At 42.8% G+C, this 13,635-nt stretch overlaps 1 protein-coding gene across 5 annotated transcripts in view; it reads right to left on the reverse strand.

Moving 5' to 3' along the window:
• Positions 1-430: 430 nt before the first annotated feature.
• Positions 431-13,635, reverse strand: part of C5H4orf19 (chromosome 5 C4orf19 homolog) — a 104,025-nt gene continuing 90,820 nt past the window's right edge. For 4 of the 5 annotated variants that reach the window (XM_049886372.1, XM_049886369.1, XM_049886371.1 and 1 more), the window contains 2 exons: positions 5,065-5,118; positions 431-3,810 (listed from right to left, as the gene is read on the reverse strand). In XM_049886372.1, coding sequence (XP_049742329.1) covers positions 2,898-3,810; positions 5,065-5,096 — 945 coding nt within the window. In that variant the 5' untranslated portion in view covers positions 5,097-5,118 and the 3' untranslated portion in view covers positions 431-2,897. The other variant, XM_049886374.1, reaches the window with a different exon arrangement.

Raw genomic sequence — 13,635 nt, forward strand, 5'->3', positions numbered from 1 at the left:
TCAAAATCAAGATGTAACATGGTCAATATCCACATGATGCAATTTGCTAAGATCACAGCAAGTATTTTATATTCAGAGTGAAATCTGTACGTTCGAATTGCCCAAAATGTTTGATTTTCATCATTACTTTTCTGATAGGGGTTGTGCCGAGCCAGGTTGCAGAAAGAAGATTCTACAACACAGCTGGATTCTTAACATAGCTGCTAGACAACCTGAGGGATAAGGCTGAAATCTGGAACTTCTTTTTAACGGAAAGATTCTGACTTTCCTCTGACATCCTTTGGTGGAGACTGGATTTTTGAGTAAAGACAAAAGGGGGCAGAATTGCTTTTAAAAAATGCTAGGAATTCTTGGTCATCTTTAACCCTTTGGAAGCACTTATTCACACAAAAAGAATCTTTAGTATCTAAAAGAGTTGTCAAGTAGGTGAATTTCTGTAGCAGTCCTAAAATGCAAAATTATAATATGTATGTATGCAAAAGTATGTTTCCGTTCAAGGGAAAGAGACCTGTCTGCACTCACACCTTACCCTACCTCTTCCCTGTCTGCATTTTCTTCTTTTATTTTTCTGTATGGAGGTATTAGCAGCACGTTGAGATGGTGGTGTGTGCCCAGTGTTCCTTCCCCTGAACCAGAGGCTTAAGTCCCTTCTATGTCATACTAAATAAAAAATTTCAAACCCTTTCAAAACTGGCATTATCCCAGGCTTTTGTGTTTTGAGGATCGGGTGTGGCAGTATAAGCTGTCCGCCCTAAAACTCGATGTCCATTCTCCCCCTTCTCAGTTTAGAATTATGTGAGGAGGCCATGCACACAGCTAGAAAACCTACTTTTCCCAGCTTCTGTTGTGGCTAGATGTGGCCAAGTGACCAGCTGCTGACCAAGAGATATAAGTGGAAGTCCTTTAAAGAGAGGGAGTAGCATCTTTTGACTCTTTATTCTTTTTCCTGCATGGAAACAAATATAATGACTAAAGCTCCAGTAGCCCTTTTGGACCATGAGGTGACCTTGAGAACGGAAACTAAAATGGTAGAAACATGGATCTCTGATACCACAGGATGCCCTAGCAGCCTGGACTGCTGCCTACAGACCTCTTTTACATTGGAGAGGAATAAACTGTTTGTTTAAGCCACCTATCACACGTGGATGAAGCTAATCCCAACTGATACACTTGGGAAACTGCTGAAGGAATGTGCATTTATGCATTTGGTATACTAAATGCAATAGCAAACACACCTAGAATGCAATTCACAATGCCAACACTTTATCTTTTCAGGGCTGAGTGACCTCGTATGTAGAGACACCTTGTCATCACAATACTCAACAAACCCAGCATAACATATTCCTACTAAGCGTTTTTAAGGAGGTCAATCTTAAAGATGTTAGAAGGCTCAGAAATCATATTTTATGATGAATAATTACTGAAAGGCAGCAATGACATTATAATAAGTACTTCACAATATTAGAGTTGTCAGTTGTGGGGATATAAAATTTTTTCAAAGGATTTGTTTTTAACTTGTAAGACTTATTTTATCGAGTGCCTACTGTGTGCCGGGCACTTTAAAAAACACTCGTATCATCTCATTTCATCTTCACAAGTATACACTATTACTATTTTCACTTAACAGATGGACAAATAGAAGGGAGAAGTTCCTTGCCAAAGGCCACATGGCGAAGCTGGAAATCAAACCAGGGTTAATCAGATTTCAGAGCCTGTGCTATGAAACACCGTACATACAAAATCGACTTTCATGTTCATACTTTTGTATATTTACAGAGCATTTCAATCATCTTTAACTATTACATATTCTCCAAGGAGCTATGTCAGAATGGCTGTCCTTGTTTTTATAAATTAGAAGGCTGAAATCCAGAGAGGGCTTGGCCATCCATAAGGGAAGGCAGTAGGCCTGGTATCAGACTTTGAACTTGAGGAACAGAGAGCCAAGGCCTTGCTCAGCTCGCTGACTTGGTCTCTTCCTCGGCTGTAATTTCCTGGTATAACTTGTAAATTGAAAGAAACGTCAAGCAACACTGACACTCCATCTGAGAAAGTTATAACCACTTTTGAGTTAAGACAAACACGTTATAATTTAATCAGAGTCAGACATTTAATGGCATAAAACAATCCCCATTTCCCTTGGTGGTTCCAAACCTCATGAACTTAAGATCCAAATATGACACAGGAGGTTTAAGAATTATTTTGGCCAGCCTCCCCAATCCCAAAAGAGATTAAAAAGTAATAACGTAAAAAAGTTAAGGTTATGGTGCCTTAGTATCACAGCTAATGACTAACCATTTGTTTACTGGTGACTTCTGCTCTACCTGAAAGCTTCTGAGTGTAACTCACTGTTAAACAAATAGTTATCAGTTCCCTGGGCGATTGTCCCTGAAGGTAAGCCACGCTCCGGGTACACATTAGGCACTTCCAGTGGGTCATCACCTTGTCCAGGTTCGGGCTAACATTTGGCTCTCGAAAGCAAGGTAAGGAATTTACAGTCAAACAGAATGCTCCGAGATTCTGAGCCTTTGGGATTAAGGGCTGGGACTTCAGAGCATTCTTGTGGACACCTGAATCAGATATTCCAGGGGCCTTTGAGGGATGGCAAACAGGTTGCTTAATTTCTGCATTTGCTGTGAGTGTGAGTGCAATAGCCCACTCTGATTTTTATTCTAGTGTCATGTTCTATACGAGAGCCCATCTAAACAGAGTGATACTTCAAATATGTAACAAGCAGTATGGCACAGGTATGACAATCCCAATAGAGGCTGGTGTAAACGACCGGTATGGCTGCACTGGCGCATGCTGGAGGAATACCAGCTCTGTATCTAAGAGCAGATGTACCCCTCATGCTCAGCTATGTCCAGACAGTAGCTTGCTGGCCTGCACAATCCCCTCACCTAATATACCTCATCGATATCTTCTCCTGCAGTAGCAGCTTCTAAAGCCGCGAGGGCTTCTGCCACCGCTGCGTCCTCATCCACCATCTCTCCGTTCCTGCCTCCGTTGGAACCATGGACATCCTCCCGCCCATTTCCTGGATCGACCACAGGCTCTGCAGGAGCAGGATCCTCCTCTTTAAAGCAGACACTTAAAACTTCTGCTGCCACACCCTCATTTAATGAATCCCAGCTTCTCGACATGCAGGTCATATTCAAGTTAGGAAGGAAAATTTGCTTCCGGGGCTCATCCTCAATATGATTCTGGAAAAGACAGTCCTTTTCCTCATGATCAACACTGTCTACCACTGAGCCCCAAAGCTGAGGGTAATCTGGAGCTGGTATCTCTAAGACATGGTCTTGTACGCCCAAGGCATGAATTTCTGCCTTGGAAGGAGCTCTGGAGCCTCCATTTTGGACGACTTGGGTCTCTTCTGAAGCTGGCAGCACACCATCCTGTTTCCTGGCACCCCCTCCTTCAAGGAATGGAAGAGCTGGGTGAACGTTGTCGTTTGCAGTACTGGCCAAGGAGCCCCTGTCACCGTGCTGGGACCTGGGATTCCCAGGGGGCTGCAGAGCAGCAGCGGGGCCAACACCATTGACAGCATCATCAGTCTTCTCCACACAGTGGTTCCCTCCTGGGTCCCTCTGAGGGAGAGGTCCTTGGTGGGGCCGGCAGAGCTCCTGGAAACTAGTCGTTCTGCTTTGGCTCTCAGTTCTCTTCAAATCCTCATTATGAAGATCATTTTTATGCACCAGGACTTCACTGCACTGTTTGTCTTTTAACTGAATGATGTCGTCTTCATCTAACTTGCAGCTGCTTATTTCATTGACATAGCCAGGGGAGGGCATTTGCACAGGATCGAAGAGATAGCTGGGGGTGAGAATACGGAAAATCAGTCAAGTTTGCGTGAGGATTAGTATTTTTGACCACAGACTGCTTCTTTTCACTATTGCTTTTAATTTAGTTTCCATGATTAATTAATCTTTTAAACCTGTATAACCAAAAACCCATTTCTGTCAAGTCGATTTCTACTCATAGCAGCTCTATAGGATAGAGCAGAACTGCCTCATAGGGTTTCCAAGGAGGGGATGGTGGATTTGAACTGTTGTTCTTTTGGTTACAGCCGAGCTCTTAACCAATGCACCAACCAGGGCTCCTAAACCTATATATCTACATAAAATAGATGTAGCTGGTATAAAAACATTCTACTACTGGAAACAGATCTTAAGAAGAGATTCAAAAGAGGGAGAAAAGAAGGCAAAGTACAAAGTGGTTTGCAGAGTTAAAAAAAAAAAAGATAAATGTTCAATAATAGGGAAATAAATGGTTAAGTAATGACGCTACATCCCCTTAGTGGAATATTATGCAGGCATTAAAATGATAGCTATGAAACCTACAGCAGCATGATTCTTATAATAAGTGTGTTTTGAATAATGCCTAACATCACATTATATGTGTGTATGTGTGCGTGATCTCATAGCAACCCTATAGGACAGAGTAGAACTGCCCCATATGGTTTCCAAGGAGCTCCTGGTGGATTTGAACTGCTGACTTTTCAGTTAGAATCGACTCGACGGCAACAGGTTATATATGTATTTACATACACACACACGTGTATAAAGAAAACTTATACATGTACGTATCTGGAAAAAAAACAGAAAAATAAAGACAGTTTTATTTGGAAGGAGGCAAGATTGTCAGTTAATTTTGCCCCTTGATTTTATGGGGAATTCTATGCATATCATCAACGTTTCTGTAAAATAAAATACGGACAAAATTAAAAGCACACATGTGGTTGGGACAATTTACTTTCAGTGATGCAGTTTCTCGAATTCTCTGAAACTATGCTTTTCTCTGTGTTGAAGCTCCCCGGAGAAACGTAAATTCTACCCAAACCAAATTCAGTCTCAGAGAACAATGGCACTCTCAGCAGGCTCTGAAGAGTGAACAGAAAGAGTTTAAAAACCTAGGCCACACATGCTCTTAAATGCCATCAGAACAGTTCCAAACTCTTAATTTGTTGCCAATTTCAATCATGTTTCAAAAACGCACTGAATCCACGTGAGGCCTTTAAAAGTGACTCCGCAAAGTCCTGTGTTCAGATGAAGTCTTTTTCAACTTTACCTTTGTATCATTTTACAGCACCTGCACCCCATCTGGATTATTTTTTGTTAACATCTGGAAAAGAAAGTATAACAAGGAGAGAATATAGTGAATGATATGTTAATAGGAATTATTATTTTTTTATTTCCTAGACATTCAAAATTAGTAGAGTCATAATTTCTGGCAAAAGGGCAACACGTGGATGGAGGGTGAAGGGGCGCTGTTTTGGGGGAACTCCATGTATCTAAAGTTACTGATTCAGAGTTCTCATTCACTGACACTTGTCCTTGTACCAAGCCCTTTCATCAACCCTATGAGTTACATATTTTCATCCTCATTTGACAGATGAGGAAAACATGGGTTGAAGGGTACTAGAGAGTGGTGGTGGGGTGGAGGTGCTGAGAAGGATCTGTGTCATTTTCTAATCCATGGCCTTATGCGGAGGACATACGAACCCTGGTTTTTGTTTGTGTCAGCCATGCCACATGGGTGTAAAGAGTATGGGGTTTGGGGATAGAAAATCTTGGTTCAGAGCCCAGCTCCGCCCCTTAATGGCTTTGTGATTATGGGCCTCAGTGACTTCATCTGTAAGGGGGAGTAATAATATACATACCTTATGGTGGTGTCAGGGGATTATAGGAGTTAATATTCAAAAAAAGCATAGTCCTATGCCTAGTACCTAGTAAACACTCAATAAATTGTACTACTCAGCCCTGTTTGGAGAAACCAAAAAACCAAACCCATTGCTGTTGAGTCAATTCTGACTCACAGTGACATGACAGGCTAGAGTAGAACCATCCCATAGCGTTTCCAGGGCTGTAATCTTTACGGTAGCAGACTGCCGTATCTTTCTCCTGTGGCGCGAGTGGCTGGTGGTTTGAACCACCGACCTTTCAGTTAGCAGAGCTTTAACCACTGCACTACCAGGCTCTTCTCCTGTTTGGATACATCATATTAAAAGAACTGGGGAGGGGGGGGAGGGGAGGAAAGGAAGCCTTGCACTAAAGGAGGATGTAATCTAGTTGCCAGAACATACACATACAAACAAGGTCATTAACAAGGTAGTACTTGTTTCTGGAATAAGAGGCAAATGGCATGTTTCTATCAACCGTGACACCAACTGAAGGGCATAAGCCCCAAGTGCAACAAAAGTTCCACAGAGAGAGAGATCACTGGGGGCTTACCTAATAAAATGCATGTACAACCAGTTACTTTTTCAAAGCACTCTTGCTTAAGTTACCCCATTCCTCAAGCCCAGGGTTTCGTCCTCAGTCCCTGCTCTCTAATTATCACCATTTTCTGCTAATAATTCACAGATCAGCTGGATTAAATAGGATAAAAATACATCCACCCCTCCCCTTCCCCCAGCACCTCCTCCTACTTTCCTACCCCCTGGCCCCCCTACAATCTGATCTAAAATCCTACCACTTTCCCCTTTCCCTATTTATCTTGGCCTTTGTAAAAAAACGCAAAACAAAAACTCAGGAGGATAGGTGGCCAAAAAAAAAAAAAAAATCAAAGAAAAGAAAAAAAAGGGTTTTGAAGTGTCTGAGAAGCAGAAAGGGCAGACTATGGGCCATAATAATGTAACTGAGTTAATAATAAAATATTAATCATTAAAAAAAAACAGGTAGGTCCATTTGATGACGGAGGGTTCAGGTTGTATGTGGGTACAGTTTTCTTCTGACAGAAAGAGAGGAAGATGCAGGTCTTGAGCGACACCTTGTGTCTCCAGCTTCCCAGAGGCTGACCAAGCTCGGCCCTGGGACGCTAGCCAGCTAGCCAGCTTAGAGGGTCTATCCTCACCTTCTGTTTGTGTTCCCTGCCACAGGAGCAATTAGCATGGAAATGAAGAGACTGCTGAAATGGCCCAACTCACAAACCACGACTTCCCTCTCCTCACAGAACTGACACTTATCTGTGGCTTTCTGGAAGCCCTCCTCCCCAAGAAAACCATGGGAACTATATTTTTTTCTTTAAAGCCATGTAGTTACAAAGAGTTTTGATAACTCTTCCTCTTTCAGGATCAAATTTCCAGTTGGTTTCTCTCCCCATCACTTACTACATTGGTTTCCCAAACACCTGGCCCCATACCTGAGGGAGATGTGGCTGCACCTGTCTCCCAAGTGCAGTGACAACTGGCCTCTTCCTGCTAGGAGGCTGTACCCTCTCACCTTACCTAGGATTTCCTTCCCCAGCAACATCCCTTCTCTCAAGAGACAGGCTCTAATGTCCAAGGTTGCGCGACCTGCTGCTGAAAATGGTGGGGACTAAGGTATTTACACCCGACCCCTGTGTGTCCAGTATCTACAGTTAGGTTTCTTTGGACAACAGGCCAAGATATTTATCATTATATGATGTGTAATCTCAAAGTCAATGCATTTCTCTTGGGACAGATTACCCAATAATCAAGGATAATCAAAGATGCGGTGAAACTCATGTGAAATTGTGCACTACAGATTAGTAAATCAACACAAGTAAGCCTGTGCATACCTTGCTTAATGTAAACCCATGCGTGCCTTGCTTACTGATTAATCTGCCCCTGTTCCCACACCCACATCTTGTCTTTGGCAAGGAATTCTATTTCCGGGTGCAAAAAGAAAATACTCTTCATTCAACTTGATACACGGAAAAAAAAAAAAAAAATGCTGCTCTTTCAAAGTAAGATTGAATTTAAAATGGACAGCTTATTTTTTTTTCCTCCATCTTTGACAGCTAGCTTAAAGGTGAGAACTCAGTTGTTGGGTGCTCTTTTTTATTGAACAGCACAAAAATTTGCTTTCTCTTTGGAGTATAAAAAAGCAACAGAGAAGCAAAGGGCAAATCTCTCTCAACCATCACCTGGTTTACACAAGGGAAAAGCAAATACCATTAGGATGGCTGTGTTCACCCACTGCTGGAAGCTCTGCTTGAGTCCCTGTGTGGGGGATTGACTCTGCCCGGTGTTGGTGTTTTGTGTTAAACTTAAATAGACCTGTGTTTGAAAATGGCCATGCGAATGCCTGTCAGTTGGTGGTGAAGTCTCTTTGCTGGAAAATCCTGTTTCTCAAGCAGAGTAGGGTGAATGTACGAGGGGGAGGGGAAAGCGCCGGAGTTTTTTAAGGAGGCAGAGAAACTGGTTGAGTATTCACCAGGAAGTCAAGAGAATATAGAAAAAGATTCAACGCATCCGGAAAAGGCTTACTGTGTAAAGTGATAATCTCAAGGAATAACAGGGACTGGTCCAAAGGACAGAGGGGCCAGTCTGTAGAGGTCCTACTGGCCAAATCTGGAACAATTTGAGCATCAAAATAAATACTACTAATAAAGGATTGGAGTCACTGGGTGGTGCAAACAGTTAACGTGCTTGGCTGCTAACTGAAGGGTTGGAGGCTTGAGTCCACACTGAGGCACTTGGAAGAAAGGCCTGGAGATCTACTTCCGAAACCCTATGGAGCACAGTTGTACTGGGACACATATGGAACTGCCATGAGTCAGAACTAGATTATAACCCACTGAATAAAATGAGAATCCATAATTCCATGCTGACATAAATAAAGATGGAAAGCTCTTCCTTATAAGGAGAAAGCCAGCTAACAAACATATAAGGAGTAACGGAATTAGAAAAATGCTCATTTGGCAACCATCATAATAATAACTGATTAAGGCAAAAATCATCAATGGATACTAAAACTAGTGGGTGAAAGTTTGAGGCCAACAGGATTGTGGTGCAGTTAATTACTTAATATGACCCTACTCACCATAGTCTTTGTGACTCCTACACAATGGTTGAGTGGGACCATGCAAATAAGGTGCATGGAACCTTGTGTGGGGTGAGACATGCAAAAAAGTATATGGAACCCTTAGGAGAGGATTGGTTAGTTTTGCCATCCCACTAGGCTTAAAATGGACCACGCTGGAGGCGGAAAGGGGTACCTCACTACCACCAAGAAAGAAGAGATGGGAGCAGAGTGTGTCCTTTGGACCTGGGGTCCCTACGCTGAGAGCTTCCTAGACCCAGGGGACAGTGCAAGATTGTGAGAAGCAGCAGCAAGCACAGCAGAGAACTGGCAGCAGCAGAACCAAGAGACCAGCAGGCAACAGTGAGGTGAGCTTCCCAGTCCAAGGAGCGAGAGAGCTGAAAGCCTTTGGGCAGGAAGCTTACTGGTGGAGTGGGGTGCCTCTGGGCACTTATTGGCAGAGCTTTGTAACACTTGCCCAAACAGGGCAGAGGAAGGGCTGAGAGGCTGAGGGCCAGAGGCCTGCCTGCAAGCACGGCTGAGGAGAGGCGGTCATGATTGAAGAACTGTATCCTGAGCTACTTCTGATCTTGAATTGTAACCTGTTGCGTCCCTAATAAACCCCATAATTGTGAGTATTGTCTGTGAGTTCTGTGTGGCCACTGCAACGAATTATCAAAGTCAGCAGAGAAAGAGAGAGTGCCGTGGGAGGGATGGCTTGGGTCAGAGTTGGTAAAAAGTTTGGAGGGTGAAGTTATATTTGACCTCTGTCTTATAGGAATCAGCCTTGGGCTATGGACCCTGATTCTCCTTCCCTTTGTGAAGTTAGAGGTCAGAAGCCTCCACAATGCCATTTTTACAAGGATATTTATGTAGTCTAAAAGTATCTCCCCACCACATACTTATTAGTTACAAAGGGTAAAATAGTATCTTAACTGGCACACAGCACTTTAACCAAATGAACAAAGTTAATATTGCCAGTAATAACACTAATCAGCCACACACAACTCTGATACAATGCACTGAGAACTCAGCATCATCTCTGTGATTTTCCTGCCCAAAGAGCCTAACCTGAATCTAAACATGAGGAAACATCAGTCAAACCCAAACTGAGGGATATTCTGCAAAAATAACTGTTCTGTACTCTTAAAAATGTAATGTTAGGAAAAACAAAGGAAGACTGAGAAACTATTCCAGGCTAAAGGAGGCTAAAGAGACATGACAACGGAGTGCAATTCGTGATCTGGAATTTTCTTTTGCTAAAAAGGTCATTATTGGGACAACTGGTGAAATCTGAATGAAGTCTGTATTAAACCAGCTCTAATTTCCTCATTTGGATTATCGTACTGGGATCATATAAGAGAATATTCTTGCTTTTAGGAAATATACACTGAAGTATTTAGGGGTAAAAAAGGGACATAGTATATGCAACTTATTCAAATCACTCAGAAAAAAATAACGTGTGTGTGTGTGTGTGTGTGTGTGTCGGGGGGAGAGAAAAAAAGCAAATGTGATAAAATGTTAACAACTGAGGACTCTAGTTAGAGGGTACAGCTCTGGTGGTGAGGCAGTTAAGAGCTATGGCCGCTAACCAAAAGGTCTGCAGTTCAAATCCACCAGCCGCTCCTTGGAAACCCTTTGGGCGGTTCTCCTCTGTCCTATAGAGTGGCTACGGATTGGAATCGACTTGACAGCAACGGATTTTTTTGTTTGTTTTTAGTTGGAGGGTATATGAGGATTCTTTGTACTTTTCTTGCAACTTCTCTGTAAGCACTAAAGCCAGTTCTTTTTCCACTTGTCCCTGGGCTAGGACTTAATGCCAACAGGAAATCACTGATATTAAGATATTTCCTATAAAGACACACACAGAGAGAGGTCTTGGAAAGGAATACATCAAAACCCTACCAGCCTTTCTGAATTTAGCTGTCATTCCTCTTACGTACTGAAGATATTTATTCAATACACAGTCCCAGGTGGTAGAACTTCGAAGGCTTATTTGTAGGTACTGTTCCTGCCCTCAGAGTGTTCTGTCTTAGAGGGGGATTTACAATCTAGGGCTCTGTTATAGGTTGAATTTGTGCCCCTATACCTGAGGATGTAATCCCATTTGGGAATAGGGTTTTCTCTGTTATGTTAATGAGGCCATATCAGTGTAGGGTGTGTCTTAAATCTACTCAGTTTTGAGATAAGAACACATTAGACACAGAGAAGTAGGCAAGGATGAGCAAAGAAAAATGCCACATGGAGATCTCCAAGGAGCGCTGAGAAGAACACTAGAGAAGCTGGACAAGGATTTTTCTTCCAGAGCAGACAGAGAGAGGCTCTGCCCTGAATTTGGACTTCTAGCCTTCTGAACTGTGAGAAAATAGATTCCTGTTCTCTAAAACCACCCAGTCATGGTAGTTCTGTTACAGTAGGAGTAGGAAACTGAGACAGGCTCCCACAGCTGTTTGCAGTGTGCCTCCCCTACCTCATCACAGGCTCCTCACAGGCAACACCCAGTGCAGAATCCAACACACAGTGGCACTTCATACTTGTTGTGTAAATGAAGGAATGATTGGTGAGTGACAGGTGTGAAGGAATAAGTGATGGGTGTGAAATTTTATACATTATTTCAATAGTGGGTCTAACTCTTTCCACCATCAAATCTCATACTACCCAGTGGTCCAAAATTAAAAGTCAAGTCCATGAGCTGAGGGAAATGGGAGAGACTGTGCTTCCTCTTTTTCAGCTTGGGAAACAGCAAAACCTCCATTGTACTTCAAGGATTCTATTCAACAAGCTTTTAACCACTGTGAAGCTGTGGTGTGAATTTATAGTGAAGCTGGAGTACTTGGAAGAGAGAGACAATAAAATTAAATACTTAAATTTCAACTGTTTTGAAAAACCAACTTGCTTAATGTTTAGAAAACACAGTCTGGGAATTGACACAACCTGGCCAGCCTGCAAAGTCAACAACTATTTTGTGAGTGGTTTCTGGGTACTGAGCTTCTCAACTCAAGAGGAAGGAATGAAAGCTCCTAGCGCTGAGCCCCCTTAACAGAAGCTATTAGACTGCCTGCCCAACTTCACAGTAGAAAATGGGCTAGAAGGGAAATTCTTGACTACCCAGTCTATATTTTCAGTGGAACTATTTCCTCCTTTCTAGCAGACTTGGAAAACTCACTGGAACAAATTTTTCTGGTGTTCTTATTTTTCTCCTAAAGAGGCTGCTAAGCTTTTTGTTATTTTGATGAGGGAAAGCCTGAAAAATAGGTCTTTACTATTAGGACCACCAGATAGTCCATTTTATGCATTCTCCATAGTCCACATGCTATATATATAGCTAGTATCACCCAGAACTGAGTTTGATGGTTTGTGTGCAGATAGGTATTAATATATTTTCTTCCCCAAGAGGGTCCCCTGGTCACACAGGTTGGGGAACCGTAGAGATTAATGGTGATGACATTCACGGTAATTAAACGGAACTACTTCACTTTGTTTAACCCAATATTTCCCCAAATTATTTGACCATAGAGTTTTTTTTTTCCTCCATAAAAGGCTTGTTAACAGCTATAAAGATCAACTGCCATCTATCTATTCAATTCTGTTCCTAACAGCGCCAGCAGTGTTTCTTCCTCTGACTCTAACCACTTGGAACTAGGTCAGGCCTCACAAGTTAAAAGGCACGGTCCTCCAGACTGCCAAGTGCGCCCAAGACCTCAGGGGACCAGGGCAAGCTTGGGGGTTCCCATAATATCCCCACTTCTGATCTATTGACTACAAATTCGGGGGTTCCCTCTACCCTCTTCATGATGCCAGCTGTAAGCTTGGGCATCCCCCAGGGCCTCCCTCACTTCTAACCTGCTGGCTACAAACTCAGGGTTTCACTACACCCTCTCAGAATACCAGGATCCCCAGACCTCCTCGCATCTGACCTGCTGGTTTCCACTATTTCCTTGGTTCAATAATTCACTAGAGCAACTCACAGAACTCAGGAAAGTACTAATATTTATCATTACACTTTTATTACAGCTAAAGGGTACAAATGAAGAGAAGCACAAGGTGAACTCTGGGATGGTTGTCAACACCAAGCTTCCATGTCTCTAAAGAGACTCGCTAGCCTCCCACAGTGCATCAATATTTATCATCAACCAGGAAGCCCAGGGAGCTTCCACATTCTAGACCCTTTTTGGGCCTCATTACATAGGCATGTTTGATTGAATCATGCCTCCCTCTCCTGAGGTAAACTGATGTCCTGGGTGGGTACTTCTGGCCTGGCCAGCCCCCACCTAAGAGTCACTTCATTAGCATAACCTGTTAGGTATGGTCTGAAGGCCTCATTTAAGACACTTCAATCACTTGGAAAGTTGCAAGGTTTTAGAGGCTATCTCTCAGGAACCGCAGACAAAGACCAAATTCTCTGGGTAAAGTTAAATTCTTTACCTCACAACCACCAAAAGGACTTGTCTTCTATGGAACACTTTGGGAAAAACTGTTGAAATGACAGTTCTTATCATCAGGGGAGTTTTGTGCCCATACTGGTATTTGGGTAAGTTTAGCCCAGTAGAGTCTGTGCCCAGGCGTTAGGAAATTTGTGTCCTAGACATGTGTTAAGAATTGAATTGTATCCCTAAAAAAGGATAGGTTGCAGTCCTAACCCTAGTACCTGTGAACATGGCCTTGTTTGGAAATGGAGTCTTTTAAGATAGTATCAGGTAAGTTAGTATGAGGCCATACTGAAGAAGTAGATTGGTCCTAATCCATTCTGAGTGGTGATCATAGAAAACAGTCACAGAGAGACAGAGGGAAGATGGCCATTTGAAGACACAGGCAGATGGGCTGCAGCTCCAAGCCAAGGAATACCCGAGACAGTTACCAACGGCTCTTCCCC

The sequence above is a fragment of the Elephas maximus genome, chromosome 5, assembly GCF_024166365.1.
Source record: "Elephas maximus indicus isolate mEleMax1 chromosome 5, mEleMax1 primary haplotype, whole genome shotgun sequence".
In the NCBI taxonomy this organism is placed as follows: Eukaryota; Metazoa; Chordata; class Mammalia; order Proboscidea; family Elephantidae; genus Elephas; species Elephas maximus.